At 45.9% G+C, this 16,822-nt stretch overlaps 1 protein-coding gene across 10 annotated transcripts in view; it reads right to left on the reverse strand.

The window, feature by feature from the left end:
• KIF16B (kinesin family member 16B) overlaps window positions 1–16,822 on the reverse strand; it is a 301,609-nt gene that overhangs the window by 53,927 nt on the left and 230,860 nt on the right. For all 10 annotated transcript variants that reach the window (XM_055543463.1, XM_055543454.1, XM_055543455.1 and 7 more), the window contains one exon: window positions 2,574–2,663. In XM_055543463.1, the coding sequence (XP_055399438.1) occupies window positions 2,574–2,663 (90 nt within the window). The remainder of the gene's footprint in view (window positions 1–2,573; window positions 2,664–16,822) is intronic.

The following is a 16,822-nucleotide window of genomic DNA, read 5'->3' on the forward strand; positions in this document are numbered from 1 at the left end:
TTTTTGAGACTGCATCCAAGTTCTGCATTTCGGACTCTTTTGTTGACCATGATGGCTACTCCATTTCTTCTAAGGGATTCCTGCCCACAGTAGCAGATAAAATAGTCATCTGAGTTAAATTCACCCATTCCAATCCATTTTAGTTCTGTTGACGTTCAGTCTTGCATCTCCTGTTTAACCACTTCCAGTTTGCCTTGATTCATGGACCTTACATTCCAGGTTCCTATGCAATATTACTCTTTACAGCATCAGACCTTGCTTCTATCACCCGTCACATCCACAACCAGCTTTTGACTTTGCTTTGGCACCATCCCTTCATTCTTTCTGGAGTTATTTCTCCACTGATCTCCAGTAGCATATTGGGCCCCTACCGACCTGGGGAGTTCCTCTTTCAGTATCCTATCATTTTGCCTTTTCATACTGTTCATGGGGTTCTCAAGGCAAGAATACTGAAGCAGTTTGCCATTCCCTTCTCCAGTGGACCGCATTGATTAGAGCTGTCTGTTATTTCTCTGCAAATTTGTTTAAGTATCGCTCACCTCAAATTTCAACTATAATGCCATTTTATTAGAGAGCAACCCTAAAACGTTCTTATACTACTTCTGCCCGTTACAGTTTACTGATACTTTTCCTAGAATGCCTGTACCTCACTTCAAGTGGTAACTGCAACATAGCATGCATATTTTTAAAGTGTCAATTATTATTATATTTTCCTGGTTTATCATCAAGCCTGCCTGATATAAATTTAAGATGCAGAAGAGAAGACATTCTGGTTCTTGTCTGCTACTAATGAGAATTTACAAAAATGTGCCCATGTAGAATGGCATTGAACTAACGGCACTGAAAGAACTGATGTGAAATAAATAATGGAATGAAGGCACACACACACACTCTCTCTCTCTCCCACACACACTGCTGCTGCTGCTGCTAAGTCGCTTCAGTCGTGTCCGACTCTGTGCGACCCCATAGACGGCAGCCCACCAGGCTCCTCTGTCCCTGGGATTCTCCAGGCAAGAACACTGAAGTGGGTTGCCATTTCCTTCTCCAATGCATGAAAGTGAAAAGTGAAAGTGAAGTTGCTCAGTCGTGTCTGACTCTTCGCAACCCCATGGACTGCAGCCTACCAGGCTCCTCCATCCATGGGATTTTCTAGGCAAAAGTACTGGAGTGGGGTGCCTTCCTGGTAAAGTTTGTATCCTTTTGTTTCAAGTAAATTGCTTCTCCACCTACTACTACTGTGGGAATTCAGTAAGCTAACACGAAAAGCTATACATTATTAAAGTATTGATAGAGTAACTTACCATCAAGTAGTTAATGAGCTGCAAAGCTCACTGCAAAAACCAGTTGTTCTGTACATTTAATATGTACACAATTACTTCTTATTGTCAAAATTAACTTGGGATAGGAAGAGTAAATTGCAGAAACAAACTTAATAACAACTTTGATGTAGTTACTTTCGGAACTGAAGCCTCTTGGGAACACTGAGCTAAAATTCATACCTGAAGCTTCTTCAATTTTTAACTGAATACTATTATGATAATGACTTAGCAACAGAATTTCAGAGATAACTCAATTTTTCCTGGACCCAAGATTCTTCTGTACATCAAGGAATCACTTTATTTACAAAAAGGAATTCTTCTTTATGTTGTGTATCAGAGAAAAGAAAGTAGAAGCCATGGAGGAAATAGTATGTAATTAACATGAAACAAATTAGGGACACATGTATGATTAAATTGTTTTTAGAACATCATAAGAAACTATAAAAACAGGGCTAAAAAGCCATACTTAGGGAAAGCAGGCTGAAAAGACAATGACTAATGATTGATTTATCGTCAGTTCAATCCAAACTTCCCAAAGAGCAATGCCTACATAAGGCTTCCTTTAATTGGAGCAAAAACAAACAAAAAGTAAGAATAATGTGTATCGCTTGGAAGATACACATTAATTTTAGAATACCTTCCTTTGCTGAAAAGTATTAAAAAACCAGTCTTTGTCCAAATTTTAAAAAAATGACTACTAATGTGTCCACACACTCTGGGTATCTCATCAGATGCATGAAATGCCTCCTTGCTTCTAGATAATCCCGTATTTACTATCCATCTCCCCCCCATGTGTGATGGCAAACTAACTTTTATGACTTTAGTCCTCACCGTGTGGAAGTCTAAGCGTTAATGCAGCCTTTTTTTACGGGAAAAAGGGGCAAATCCATACTGAAAAATGTATTACTATTTCATTTTAATAGGTCTCACTCATGATTGAGAAGTTATAAATTGACCAAAATATTTATTTAAAATACATCATAAAATTAATGAAAAGGATAGAACTGACTTACTGTTCCTTACTATCACTCAAAATTCTGTGTTCAGAAAGATGTCTGAATTGTGTAAAACACAAACGGAACAGAGAACAAAAATCAAAAAGCTATCTTTGAAACACGAGTGACTGGAGTAAAACTTGGTGACACGCATGAGCTAATACCTAAAGAGGAAGGAGTGGGCACTGACAGGGCAGCCAGCGGCATCTACTTTTGAAAACAGATGCTCTTAATTGAAAATAACTATGTCATAACTCACCTCTGCATGCTTCAGTTTCAGTGTTTTATGCATTTCCCGGAAACGACTGTAACGTCTGAACACGGTCCACGTCTCATCCAGGACAGTGATCTATTCACGGGGAAAAGCGAAACAAACCAGCATTAATTAGAGGAAAAGGCGACTCAGTTTCTTTAAAATAATTTACAAATTAACAAAAAGTGATTAGCATGTAAATTTCTCCAGAAGTGAAAACATTAATCTAGTGACACAAATCAGCCTTATAAATAATAACTGTGCTCTGCAGACGCATGCATCTCTGCTTCCCAAATCTTGTTATGAGCAGCATGTGCCCCTGTAAAGTGAACGACAAAGAGTCTCCTCTTCAGGGCTTATCAGAAGTTCCCTCATTCTCCACATGGGGCGCAGAGAGGAAACCTCACAGCAGAACCTCTCTCTTAGAGTGCTGTGCCCACACAGAACGTTTACACTCTTATATAAAATGTGGTGTTGGTTCCAGATGCCACTGCCATGGACAAGAGAGAAGCAGCAGCAAAGAAAAGGAGAGGGATGAGAAGGAGGAAGGGGTGTGGGGCAAAGGAGGAGAAAGTGGAGGACAAAGAGAAAAATGAAAAAAGAAAACACTGTCTGCGTCTCAGTGATCATTAGCGTCAAAACCCACACTATAAGCTGCTTTGTTTTGGAGGAAGACTTCTCAGTCCAGCCTCTAACCAGCAGTGGAACTTACTGTTCCTGCTGGATGATGTGTCCTGTGGACACTCTGGCATCCATCAATCATACACCAAGGTCACAGGGACCTGAAAAAGCTGGGAGACACCACCAACCTCTATGGTCACACTTGAGTCATCAATCCCCATCTCATTCGCACCACTGCTCCAGACCCATGTCCCCAGCTGGGAGACGACTTTTCTTTAGATGTCGCACACCAACTTCAAGGTCAGCTTGTCTGAAACAAACCCATCCATTCTCCCTGGTCTGAACTCTGCTTCATCTCAGTGCCTGTCACTACCAGCCACCGAGCCACGCCAGACGGATGCTGGTCCAGCTGCCCCACACACCACAGTCAGACAAGCCCCGGTTCCCGCGCCTTCCTTGGGGTTCTACCTTCTCACCCTTTGCCACCACCGCCGGCTCACTCTGCACCACCAGGTCCCACGTGGCCTTGGCCAAGCCTCCCACAGTGTCCCCACCCAGCTGCCCCTCCAATCCCTTCCCTGTACCACTGACAGGGGAGCTTTCTAACACTTGAATCTGATCATTCTACCTCCACCCGTAAGTCCCCTAGAAGCCTCGGGCTGCTCCTGGAAAAAGACCCACGTTTTAGACCTGTGCCCCTCCAACAGCCTCTGCCCGCAGGTGTGTTAACTGCACACTCTTTGCCATGCTGGCCTCTGCAGGGGCCACACTCCTGAACCAGAAACCTCACCCCACGCCTGAGAGGAACACCCTCCTCAGGCTGGCGATTCAGCCCGATTTGCCCACATGTAAACTCCAAGGGTGAGCAGGGACGTCAGGGATCAGCAAACCACCAGGATTGGCAGGGGAAGGACACCCATGCAGAGCCCTCAGGAGGAGGGGCGAGCCTTGAGTTCGCTCATTTCCCCCAAGCGGTGAATGAGATGATCTGGGGTTGTACAAGGATGTACGTTTCAGAACGTTCATCATCTGGCTCTAGATTCATCATTTACAACAAAGCTTCAATTGTGGCAGCTTTCTTCCTGTTTCCTTTTAAAAGATATTTAAATAAGGGAAAGAAAAAAGATAAGTATGTTAACAAAAAAGCATTTAGCAAAAATGGTACCAGTGTCACCTAAAGTTGGGAAATTCTGCCCCTGGGAGCTCAGCTGGGGGCCTTCTCCCCGGCTCTCTCCTTCTCAACAAGCCCCACTGAGCACAATCAGCAAGTGGGGAGAGGGCTTCCTTAGAGCAGGAGCAAAGCCATTTGCCACCCTGGCTGCACACAGACCAGGTGGGCGTGATACTGCCTGCTTGCCAAGAAAGCCCAGGAATTAATGGAACCACACCTGCGACCTGGGAGCCATAAGGTGCAGGATGCTCACAGGGAGACCATTCTGTCCTGGAACTCTGGAATCGACAGAAAGTCGCGGAGGAAGCCTGGGTGCCCCTCCTCCCTCAGATGCTAATGCTCCCTGGATCTCTGAGTGCTTCCACTGTTCCTCTTCAACTCACAGTCAATCATCTGCAAAGTCCCCCCACCCCCAGCCTCTTTCGGGAACATCCCCTTCACCTTCCCTCTAACTGGTCACCAGGGGACCCCTCCCGCTGCAGCCGTCTCAAGTAGGGACTGTGTTCTCCCCACACTCTGCATCCCATCGTCCTGGGAGGTCGGTGGATACTCTTGTGCTTCCATCCAACTTTTACACCCCTGCTCCTCTGCCCTCTCTGAACGCCCCCACGTGAAGACCACGCCTTCAGATCTTACCGTTAACCCATCCTTCTCACAGGCAATTCACCTCACTTGCGTCCCTGGCTCCTTGAACATCTTGGGTTTTGCTCACAGCCATCTGCTCCCAGGCTACAGAACTCCTGCCATGAAGCTTGGTAATTAAATCAATGATAGATGATCCCTCCAATGCCCTGACCTCCTGTTCTTTGACTTCTGTCCTGGTTCCTTCCTCACCCAACGGGAATACCATGGGCAATCATTACAACCGTCCCCTTACATTCAACCCCAAATCTCTTCGTCCTGCTCTTGAAATTCCCTCGACTAAGCTAAACCACAGCCTTGGTTAAATCCGTCTGTCTGCTTACTCCTGGCCTGCAGCTGCCTAGCAGGACGGGGCTGCGGGAACACACACCACCAAACGGCCGCCCGGTCCTACTTCAGTCACAGTCACCTCCTGAAGTCAGCCAGGATGTCTCCCACCAGTTAGTCACACCACATTTCCCAACTCCATCCACTCTCCACTCTCTCGGATGAGAGTTTTCTCAACAGTTTACTCCATCTTTCTCCTCGAGCCTTCATCACCTCCACTGCCCCCTGCCCTTCATGCCTTTCTTAACACAGCAGCCAAAGCTATCTTGTTAAAAAAAAACCTGCCCGATGGAGCCATTTCTTTGCTCAAATGGGACATCCTCTCAAGGAGTCCCATCTCACTCAGGGCACAAGTTCAAGTTCTTCTGCTGACCTCAAGGACCTCTACAATCTGTCTCCTCCTTGGCCTTGTGACTGCACTCTCCCTTTCTCACTCTACCTTCCTTGCTTTTCTGGAATCCATCAAACATGTTACATGGTAAATGTGGCCTCAGGAAGCACATGTGTGATTTTTCCTTTTTCTGGAATGCTCTTTCCATATGACTAGCTCTAGTACATCCTTCAAGTCTTTGCTTAAAAGCTCACTTTCTCAGTGATGCCTCCTCTGGATATACCACTGCACCCCACCACCCCTTATTCCCCATCTCCACAATACTTACTCCTCGTATTTTTCTACTAAGCACATCTTCCTACCTAACATGGTAGTCATACCTTCCAGATACTGTGGGTTGGGTTCCACAGTAAAGTCTATATTGCAATAAAGTCAGTCACATGACTAAACAGACATGCCTTCAAACAAGACATATGGATGGCCAACAAACACACGAAAAGATGCTCAACATCACTAATTTTTAGAGAAATGCAAATCAAAACCACCATGAAGTTATCACCTCACACTGGTCAGAATGGCCATCACCAAAAATCTACAAACAGTAAATGCTGGAGAGGGTATGAGGAAAAGGAAACCGTCTTGCACTATTTGTGGGAAGGTAAATTACTGCTGCCACTATGGAGAACAGTATGGAGTTACCTTTAAAGACTAAAAATAGAACTCCCGTATGATCCAGCAGTCCCACACCTGGGCACATACCCTGAGAAAACTTTAATTCAAAAATACACCAATGTTCACTGCCACACTATTTACAACAGCCAGGACATGGAGGCAACCTAAATACCCATGAACAGATGGATGGATAAAGAAGACACGGTACAACTGCACAATGGAATATTACTCAGCCATAAAAAGGAATGAAGTTGGGTCATTTATACAGACATGGATGGACCTAGAGTCTGTTATACAGAGTGAATTAAGCCAGAAAGAGAAACCAAATAACATATATTAATGCATATATATGGAATGTAGAAAAATGGTACAGATGAACTTATTTGCAGGGCAGGAATTAGAGAGCAGACTTGTGGACATGGGGGTGGGGAGGGGAAGGTGGGACAAAGTGAGAGAGTAGCACTCACATGTATACGCTACCATGCATAAAATAGATAGCCAGTGGGAAGCTGCTGTCTACACAGCACGAGGAGCTCAGCTCGGTGCTCTGTGGTGACCTAGAGGGCTGGGAATGGGGGTGGGCGGGAGGCAGGTCCAAGAGGAAGGGGATAAATATATATGCATGTAACTGATTCGCTTCGTTGTACAGGAGAAACTAACACAACATTGTAAAGCAATTATATTCCAGTTTAAAAAAAAGGGAGTCACACAAGTTTTTAGTTTCTCAATACATATAAAAGTTACATTTATATTACACTGCAGTCTATTAAATGCGTAATATATTACGTCCAAGAAAACAATGTACATACCTTAATTATAAATAATTTACTGCTGAAAAATGCTAACCTTCATCAGATGACTTAAAAGTTGCCACAAACCTTCCATGTAACAGAACAAAACAAAAAACCCTCAGTATCTAGGAAGGGCAATAAAACGAGATGTGCTTGTATACATTTACTTGGACGTCTCGCTTCTGGCTCTCTTCCTTGCTGGAGTAAGCCCCAGGAGAGCTGGGATTTCTAGCTGCTCTTCACTGCACCTGAGAAACCTACCTGATGCAGTGTGAGCACCTTGAGGAAGAGCTGGAGGGCAGAGCCTCAGGATGGGCTGATCTCAAACGTCCTCAGGCTCAGCAGCAATGAGTCAGCAGGGCCTGTGTGCTTAAGAGATGGCCTTAAGCACAATCGGGATCTGGATGTGGATGTGGATAACTGGACACCAGCTTGTGTGACTCTGGCCTGCAGCCTCTTCCTCCTCGTTGACTTCACAGCTCATTAAGTCAGACTGTATTTTGAAACCTCTAACTAATGAAACAGATACTTCAAATCTACCTCCTAATTTGGGTTTCATTCCTCCTTTCCACAGTGGCCCTAGAACAAGGCCTTTATAAGGGACAGCAGTTTCTCTAACAACTTGCATGTACCAGATCCTCAGGACAGGCACGGATGAGTGATTCCCCGGGCAGCAGAATCAGGGTGTTTGGTACAAGATGACAAGACAGCAAGAGAACATAAAATCCCTGGGAGAGCCCCCCAACCCAAAGCACCCAATGCACGTCCTCCTGCTTCTCGGTATCAGCCCCCAGGGCTCACAACGGGAGACGGGCGCTGCCATGGCGGGCTGTGGAGCTGGGGGGAGACTGAGGAAGACACTCGCTCACACCCTGATCAGATCACGTGTCACAGGACATTAATTGCAGCATTAATCTTTGCCTAATCAATTTATATAACCAACAGTAATTCCATCGACATCTGTCTCTCTGTCCTACAAGATGTAAGCCCTCTAAGAGAACGGGCCTTTGGTGGTAGCTAGGGTGGTGGCAGAGGGGCTCTCACTGAACAATAAATTTATTGAGCTACTACTGTGTGTTGGCACCAGCTCAGATGCTGGTGGTTTTCTGAGTGATGTCCTTACGGTTATTCTGCTTTTCGAAGAAGGTAAGGCTCCACTATCTTGGCTCCATTAACTCTCTTCTGGTGGGTTCTCTGAAGTTTCTCTGAATCAAAGACTATTTTCATTAGTCACACAATAGTATCTTTTCTGTTTGTTTTCTCTGTACTAAGCCTAGGGTGCATTCTCTATGTATTTGTAACCCAAGTTTATACTGAGGCATACAGCGATTTCCAAATTCTTTACCCTTGAGGTTTTCACCTGAATCCAAGTTAACACAGGGATTACAAAGGTTCAAGCTTCCTGCTTTGTACATAAGACACTTAAATCTCCCCCTTATCTATCACAACATGTAAACAAGATGTGGACAGTGGCAGTGAGTGAAGACCACTGTGAGTACCACAGAAATGGTGGTCACCTCCCTGTGGGAAAACGGCCAAATCCCTTTCCTGTGGTGGGGACGCCTTCACGCCTAGGGCTGGGGAAACAGTGCCTGTGGAATTCAGGGAAACCCAACAGAAGGGAGAAACAGCCATTAAAGCCCTATTTTGCCCCAAATTAAAACTGGGCCTGGGGTGAGGCGCTGATGCAGAGAGGAGGGACGGACGAGCAGCATAGCAAACATATCAGGTCAAAACACGCAACTATTCTCTTCCACGCCGAGAACGCTGGGCATCAATGCTGCATGTCTTTGAGGAGCCAACTCATTACTTCTCTCTCACTGAACAGGTCTGCAGATACAAATCCATCTTTTCTGGGCCATAAAATGATCAAGCGCAACTTAAACACCATAAATGTGTCCACAAGATGAACTGTGCTCACTTATGAACAATTCTCAATTGAGTGCTTTCCACAAATTTATGTTATATACATATTTTGCTGGTTTAGGGATTGTCAGTTTCAGGACCTGTCACCAGTATTTATTTGCTTGTGTATATCTATCTGTGTAAGAGGAGAAACAACAGTTTTTCATTCAAAGAAAAATACTCTAACTGGCCCCAAGTAAATAAGCAGTTACTCACAGAGGTCTCCTCAGCAATATTTGTCTTTAAATAACTTTTGGAGGAGCTGCATCAAGTATATACAAATGAAATTCCCTGTATTCAGTACCAGTTCACAGGAAATGGTCTAATATCACCCTACTATATACTAAAACAAGTTTTATTAGATTTCTGAAAAATAGAGTCTTACGCAGTAACGTAACTATGAACGTGCTTGACGAAACACGAACATATTACAAAAATTTGAATCTGTGTAACAGCAAGCATTAATACATTAATTAAATTCTCCTCAAACACCAAACAGAACTGCCCAGGAGGTGGGAGGAGAAGCCAGATCCTGTTAATCACAGTCGGCCACATGGGGCTCCTCACCCTGGTCCGCCTCTAGGACGCCTTAGGCTTTCCGAGAACACACGGCCCAGTGTGCTGGGATTTTCAATGGGGATGCTCAACCCGCGTGTGCTGCATCCGATATCTGCCTCTGCTGTGATGCCCCAGCCTCCCACGGTCTCCCAGCCCTTCTCCTCCTCTGATCACTCACCAAGAGCCCAGGCCGAACTCCAGGTCCCTCTTCCTGCCCCGAACTCTCTGGCTCCCTAGACCTTCTGTGGAGCCCCATCAGAGATCCCCTTCCCTCCTGTGTGCTGCCCAGCACTGCTGCAGGCAGTCCCACAGCCCCTCCACAGAAAGGCAGGCAACACTGACACCACACTCTGCACTCCAGTCCTCTCAGGCTTCCCCTGGGGCTCAGCTGGTAGATAATTCGCTTGCAATGTGGAGGACCTGGGTTCAACCCCTCGGTTGGGAAGATCCCGTGGAGAAGGGAAAGGCTACCCATTTCAGTATTCTGTCCTAGAGAATTCCATGGAGTATAGTCCACGGAGTCCCAAAGAGTCGGACACAACTGAGCGACTTTCACACCTTAACTCTGCACTCACTTCTACTAAATCCTTCTAGATTACACTTTCTGTGAAGAAAATTTCTAAATGTTCTACATTTTCAATTTTCACAGACAATGATATTTTACTGAGATGACTAGGGTCACCCAAGCCCAGCTTCTGAGCAGTCGCTTCTCCCATCTAAGAAAGATGCTGTTGCTACCGTCTTTCCCCCTCCCTCCAGCTTCCCTTCATCAGCCTCCTAGGCTTCCGCCTGAAAGCAGGTACCCCCCAGCGCCGACCTCAAGCAGTACTACTTCCTGTTACCAAAGCGTCATCTGAGCTCCTCTGGGCTTGTCCCAGCGCCCTGCTCCCCATCTCACTCCCACGTGGGAACAAAAAACCTAAGTCTTTCCGGGTGCCCTTCACGATCCCCCCTGCTCTGTACTCTTCTTTCTCCCACTTCACTGACCTTAGAGGATGTGAACTGATTATTCAGCTCTTCTGTTCCTCAATGTCTTGATACTTCTAGTATGTTCTTAAAAAAAAAAATGTGTCACAGGTACCAAACAAATACTTCTTAAACAATAAGTGGAGGAATAATAAAGACAGTGGAGCCCAAAGTCTCTTCATTATACACTTTTCTGTGATTTCCCCATTCCCTTTTTCTATCTTGAACTGTGGGCAGTAGAATGATCTGCAGCTCAGGCCTTCTCTGATTTACCTATAAATGTCTAAAGCTTTTGGACAACAGGTGCTAGAGGAGATAAGAAAGTAAAGAATCATTAAAAAAAAAAAATGTCATTCACCAGATTCCTTTGGAGAGAGGAGCCTTGGTTTAGTGATAAACGATTTGGGAGTAAGAATGAGCACAGGTAGGTGAGAAAGAACTAAAACAAAACACATCAAGAAACAAGAGGTGGTCTCTGAACTGCCTTTAAAGGGTGGGTTCTATTAACTGAGGAGACTTTTGTTTCTGAACATCATGTCCCCAGCTATGCAGGCAGGCGTAGGGATACAGGCCAAGGAAGGGGGTTGGAGCTGACACCCCCACCCTTAGCAGGGGGGTGGGCAGCTGGAGCTCCCAGGGGCCATCTAGGAAAGTGGGGACACTGGTACTTTGCAGAGAACCTAACTGTCTAAAGGGGTATTTTCTGTTATTTGCTCTGAGATGTACAACGTTCTTCCTCCTCTGGCTCGCTGGGGAAACTGCGGCAAAGCTGATGTACTTTTCTTTCTAGGGACCCCAAGGAGTGCTGAGCCCTCAGCCCAGTGGACACGAAAAAAAGACACTGTGTCGGCGACTGTCCAGGGTACTGGAGGCGGAGGGATGGGTGCCACCTGAACCATGTCCTCTGACCACATCGTGAGTTCCTGAGCTGAGCTCGCATCCCCTCCACTGCAGTGTCTCTGTGAACTTGAACTAGAGTGCCCCACTAACTATAGAAATCCCATCTCCTCTGCACCTGTGGGAACATGACGGGCCCTGGCAGGAGGAGATGGTCTTAGAGGCAGCGCAGTGTGTGGGAAGAGGGAGGTCTAAGGTCCAACCCTAGATTTACCCCCGGCTGCTGATAACGTGCAAGGGAGGTTACTGGGCTTAGAGAAGGAAGACCCCAGAAAGCCATTCAGATACAACGTCACCCTGCTCTGTTATGCGAGAAGCGCCCCAAACATCCCGTGTAGATGCACCACCAGCAAGTAGAGAAGGTGCCTCGCAGCCTCTGGCTCCTGGACCTGGTCTGAACCCAGTGCGCCAGGCAGACGGGAGCCTGGCAGCCCACTGCTGGTTGCAGAGCGCTCTGCATGGCAGGATGTGATGCAAAACCAAACAAGGCTTTGGAGCTGGCCCAAACCCCAGCCTTCTGCCATAACCAGAAGGAATGCACCTTCAAAATAAGGATAATACCACTTATCTCAATATACTTAACTTTATACGGAGAAGGAAATAGCAATCCACTCCAGTATTCTTTCTTGCCTGGAGAATCCCAGGGACAGGGGAGCCTGGTGTGCTGCCGTCTATGGGGTCGCACAGAGTTGGACACGACTGAAGCGACTTAGCAGCAGCAGCATATGGTAATTTGAAAGTAAATTTGAAAGAATGTCGAAAGATTGGAATATTCTGATAAGATGGATGCTTTTCAAATCCAAAATCATTACTAAGGAGTACTTCTCCCTTCCCTAACACCTCTGAAACAGGTGAGGAATAGGCAGGACTATTCTACCTTAAAATTGTGGTAAATTGGGAGAATGACAGCCTAAGCAATTTTCCTTCAAATTACTCAGATATTCAGAGGCAAAACACCAAATGCAAATTATTCAGCAGTCATCACTGGAGAATGGAAAATGAAAGGCTCTGGACTAAGACCTGGATCCTGACTGCAGCCCAGTCACTAATTAGCTGTGTGACTCTGCTGAAATTATGCAACTCCTCCAGCCTTAGTTTTTCCATCTGTAAAATGGACTCCTCAGTTCAGTTCAGTTCAGTCGCTCAGTTGTACCCGACTCTTTGCGACCCCATGAATTGCAGCACACCAGGCCTCCCTGTCCATCACCAACTCCTGGAGTTCACCCAAACTCACGTCCATCGAGTCAGTGATGCCATCCAGCCATCTCATCCTCTGTCGTCCCCTTCTCCTCCTGCCCCCAATCCCTCCCAGCATCAGGGTCTTTTCCAATGAGTCAACTCTTCGCATCAGGTGGCCAAAGTATTGGAGTTTCAGCTTCAGCATCAGTCCTTCCAATGAACACCCAGGACTGATCTCCTTTAGGATGGACTAGCTGGATCTCCTTGCAGTCCAAGGGACTCTCAAGAGTCTTCTCCAACACCACAGTTCAAAAGCATCAATTCTTCGGCACTCAGCCTTCTTCACAGTCCAACTCTTGCATCCACACGACCACAGGAAAAACCATAGGCTGGACCAGACGGACCTTTGTTGGCAAAGTAATGTCTCTGCTTTTGAATATGCTGTCTAGGTTGGTCATAACTTTCCTTCCAAGGAGTAAGCGTCTTTTAATTTCACGGCTGCAATCACCGTCTGCAGTGATTTTGGAGCCCAAAAAATCCTAACCTATAGCTAACACCTAACCTATTGCTGAACTAAACGAAGTGAAGCAACTAGCAGAGCGCTGGGTGCTCAGTACATAGTACTGCTGTGCCCAGGATCACCTTACTGAAAAAAACCCTTTTATTACACACACCGAAAGGCTAGGGCACCTGTGGACAGCAACTACAAAGAGGGAGTTCAAACCATTTTGTGATTTCTTTTAAAACAAATTTTATTCTAGGAAGAGATGTAAAACTCCCCAAATTCTGAAATGAAGAAATATTAATAGATTCTTATAGCGCAAAAACAAAGTTGAAATGGAAATTCAAGGTAGGATCACAAGGTGCTAACTGCTTTTCCTCTGGGCTTATGAATCAATCTCATCTCTTCATCATTTCTCATGCATTCAGTATTGCCTTGGTGAAGATAAACAACTGCCCAAGTAAAAGCAACTTGAAAGATGAGTTGTTTTGTATTAAAATAAAGGACAGGAAAGATGTTTATTCTTTTTTTTTTAGTGAAAGACAGCATTCTCAAAGAGATGGGAGGCATGCTTAAAAAAAAATTGAGGATAATATATGATTCTTTTAAGTCCTAATTTTATTTCTTCCACTTAATATTTATGTTTGAAAATAGTCCACACACTAACTATTTGAATCTAGATGAACCGTAGCTCGTGCGACTGCTCATCCATCTCACCTCTGTGAATACACAGGCAGGGAGATCATCTATCAGTTACTAATAAGCAGAGATGCAGATGCCAACACACAAATCCTTCTCAACATTTATATTCTACCAAGTTGGGGATGCTTCTAGAAGATGTATGTGTGCATAGTTTATCTAACAGGCCGGAATGGCTCTTATTTCTGTTCTGCCAAATAAAGAGACATTTCCCTGACTCTAAATGTGATTTCTTCAGCTCCCAAACTGCACATTTTCTGGGCATTTCTCCTGGCAGGTCCATCCACTATCAAATTCTCCAAGTCTGGCAAAACTTTAACAGCCCCAGTTCACAGAGTGCACGTGACCTGGCGTAGACTTCATGATAAAAGTTAAAGTGCACACAGAAATAATGGCGACACTTGAAAACAAATGAGGCTGTGGAAATGGTCCCCCTGTGAGGGCAGCACCAAGATGTGGCCTCAGCTTCCAAAATGCGCAGGAAGCAATGACACTGAGGAGGTCCCTGAAGACGCGTAAGCACAGGAACCTGAACGGCTGGCTTTGATCCCACGGGCATTTGGTACCTCGATCTACTTAGTTATGGGCTTCCCAACTGGTGCTAGTGGTAAAGAACCCACCTGCCAAAGCAGGAGACGTGACTTGGGTTTGATCCCTGGGCGGGGAAGATCCCCTGGCGAAGGGAATGACAACCCACTCCAGTATACTTGCCTGGAAAATCCCATGGACAGAGAAGCCTGGCAGGCTACAGTCCATGGGGTCACAAAGGGCCGGACATGACTGAAGTGACGTAGCACTCTACGTAGTAGCTGTGTGGCCTCGGGCAAGTCACTTAAGAGTTTCCTAGCTCATCACATGTAAATAGCACCCCCTTTCTGGTACATTTTCCACAGCTGGGGAAGTGTCTTTAAAGTGCCTAGGACAAAGCAGGTGCCTGATATGTGTTAGTGTCCAAACCTGAAGCAAGGCTGCAGACTCAGTCACCTGCAGGGATCCGACAGGAAGGAAACTCCAAGAGGTCTGTGAGTATAGAAACAGGGAGCACAATGGGGGCCCACAGACCACCTGGCACATTCAGTTCCAGGGGATGGACGGAGCCCGACAGGGGCTGGGCACAGCCAGGAGATGAGACGAGGCTTTGAGATGCAGGCAAATCGCACAGAATGTGTCACAACAGCTGAGTAAGCAAGCAGCTGTGAGAAATGGCAGAACTCATAAGACGTGCTAAATACAGGCCCATCACCTACAAGACAGGCCGAAGATGGAAGAAATAAACGTGATGGAACGGTAAGAATGGCCGAGATAGAAAGTGCTGAGCGGTGATCACATCCACTTTGGGCCAGCTCGTGTGGGCCATGTGACAGTCATCTGCAAGGCGACCCATTCCCAGCCTGGCCCTGGGGAAGGGCAGGAGCCTCAGGGCTGCACAGGCTGGTGAGGGTGCGTGGAGTGGACACCTGCGGGGGAAGACCAGCGCTGAACACCGGAACGAACGAGAAGAGAGTGGGGGTGCGCTGTGACAGCTGCTGTGGCCAGCAGGAGGGCAGGCAAGGCGCTGAGGGCGGCGGGGTGTGGGGCCCCGCAGTGGACGATGCGCTCTCCAAGGCAAACAGGAACACAGTCTCTTGTAAAGGTTATTTCCAATTTTACAGGAATAAAAACCCTCAGGAAACAAGGTGTTGTTTTGTTTGTTTTTTTAAATAAGTGTTAGGTCATTTCTTTATATTATCATGTTAACATTTAAGGTAGGGAATTTAAAACTATGCTGGAAACCTTGGCTTGTTTCTGTAACATAAGAGTATGACCACCTCTGTTAGCCATAAGCACAGATTCTGTGTCGTGCGGAAATGCAACTGAAAAATTAAATTCTACCCAGTCTGGTCCTAGCTAACTGAGGATGCTGAGTATAATACAGGGTAACTGATTTCACGTGTCAATCACTGAAAAGCAGTGGAAGCAGGAGTTTTAAGTTGACCTGCTGTGGTCCAGGTAGTGGAGGAACTTGTGACGGCAGCAGTTTCGTGCCATCATGGACTGTACAGGTATTCAGATCAGATCAGTCGCTCAGTCGTGTCCGACTCTTTGTGACCCCATGAATCGCAGCATGCCAGGCCTCCCTGTCCATCACCAACTCCCAGAGTTCACTCAGACTCACGTCCATCGAGTCAGTGATGCCAGCCAGCCATCTCATCCTCTGTTGGTCCCTTCTCCTCTTGCCCCCAATCCCTCCCAGCATCAGAGTCTTTTCCAATGAGTCAACTCTTCGCATGAGGTGGCCAAAGTACTGGAGTTTCAGCTTTAGCATCATTCCTTCCAAAGAAATCCCAGGGCTGATCTCCTTCAGAATGCACTGGTTGGATCTCCTTGCAGTCCAAGGGACTCTCAAGAGTCTTCTCCAACACCACAGTTCAAAAGCATCAATTCTTCGGCACTCAGCCTTCTTCACAGTCCAACTCTCATATCCAAACATGACCACAGGAAAAACCATAGCCTTGACTAGACAAACCTTTGTTGGCAAAGTAATGTCTCTGCTTTAGAATATGCTATCTAGGTTAGTCATAACTTTCCTTCCAAGGAGTAAGCATCTTTTAATTGCATGGCTGCAGTCACCATCTGCAGTGATTTTGGAGCCCAGAAAAATAAACTCTGACACTGTTTCCACTGTTTCCCCATCTATTTCCCATGAAGTGATGGGACCAGATGCCATGTTCTTCGTTTTCTGAATGTTGAGCTTTAAGCCAACTTTTTCACTCTCTACTTTCACTCTCATCAAAAGGCTTTTTAGTTCCTCTTCACTTTCTGCCATAAGGTAGTGTCATCTGCATATCTGAGGTTATTGATATTTCTCCCAGCAATCTTGATTCCAGCTTGTGTTTCTTCCAGTCCAGCGTTTCTCATGATGTACTCTGCATATAAGTTAAATAAACAGGGTGACAATATACAGCCTTGACAAACTCCTTTTCCTATTTGGAACCAGTCTGTTGTTCCATGTCC

The sequence above is a fragment of the Bubalus kerabau genome, chromosome 13 (assembly GCF_029407905.1).
Source record: "Bubalus kerabau isolate K-KA32 ecotype Philippines breed swamp buffalo chromosome 13, PCC_UOA_SB_1v2, whole genome shotgun sequence".
Lineage (NCBI taxonomy): Eukaryota > Metazoa > Chordata > Mammalia > Artiodactyla > Bovidae > Bubalus > Bubalus kerabau.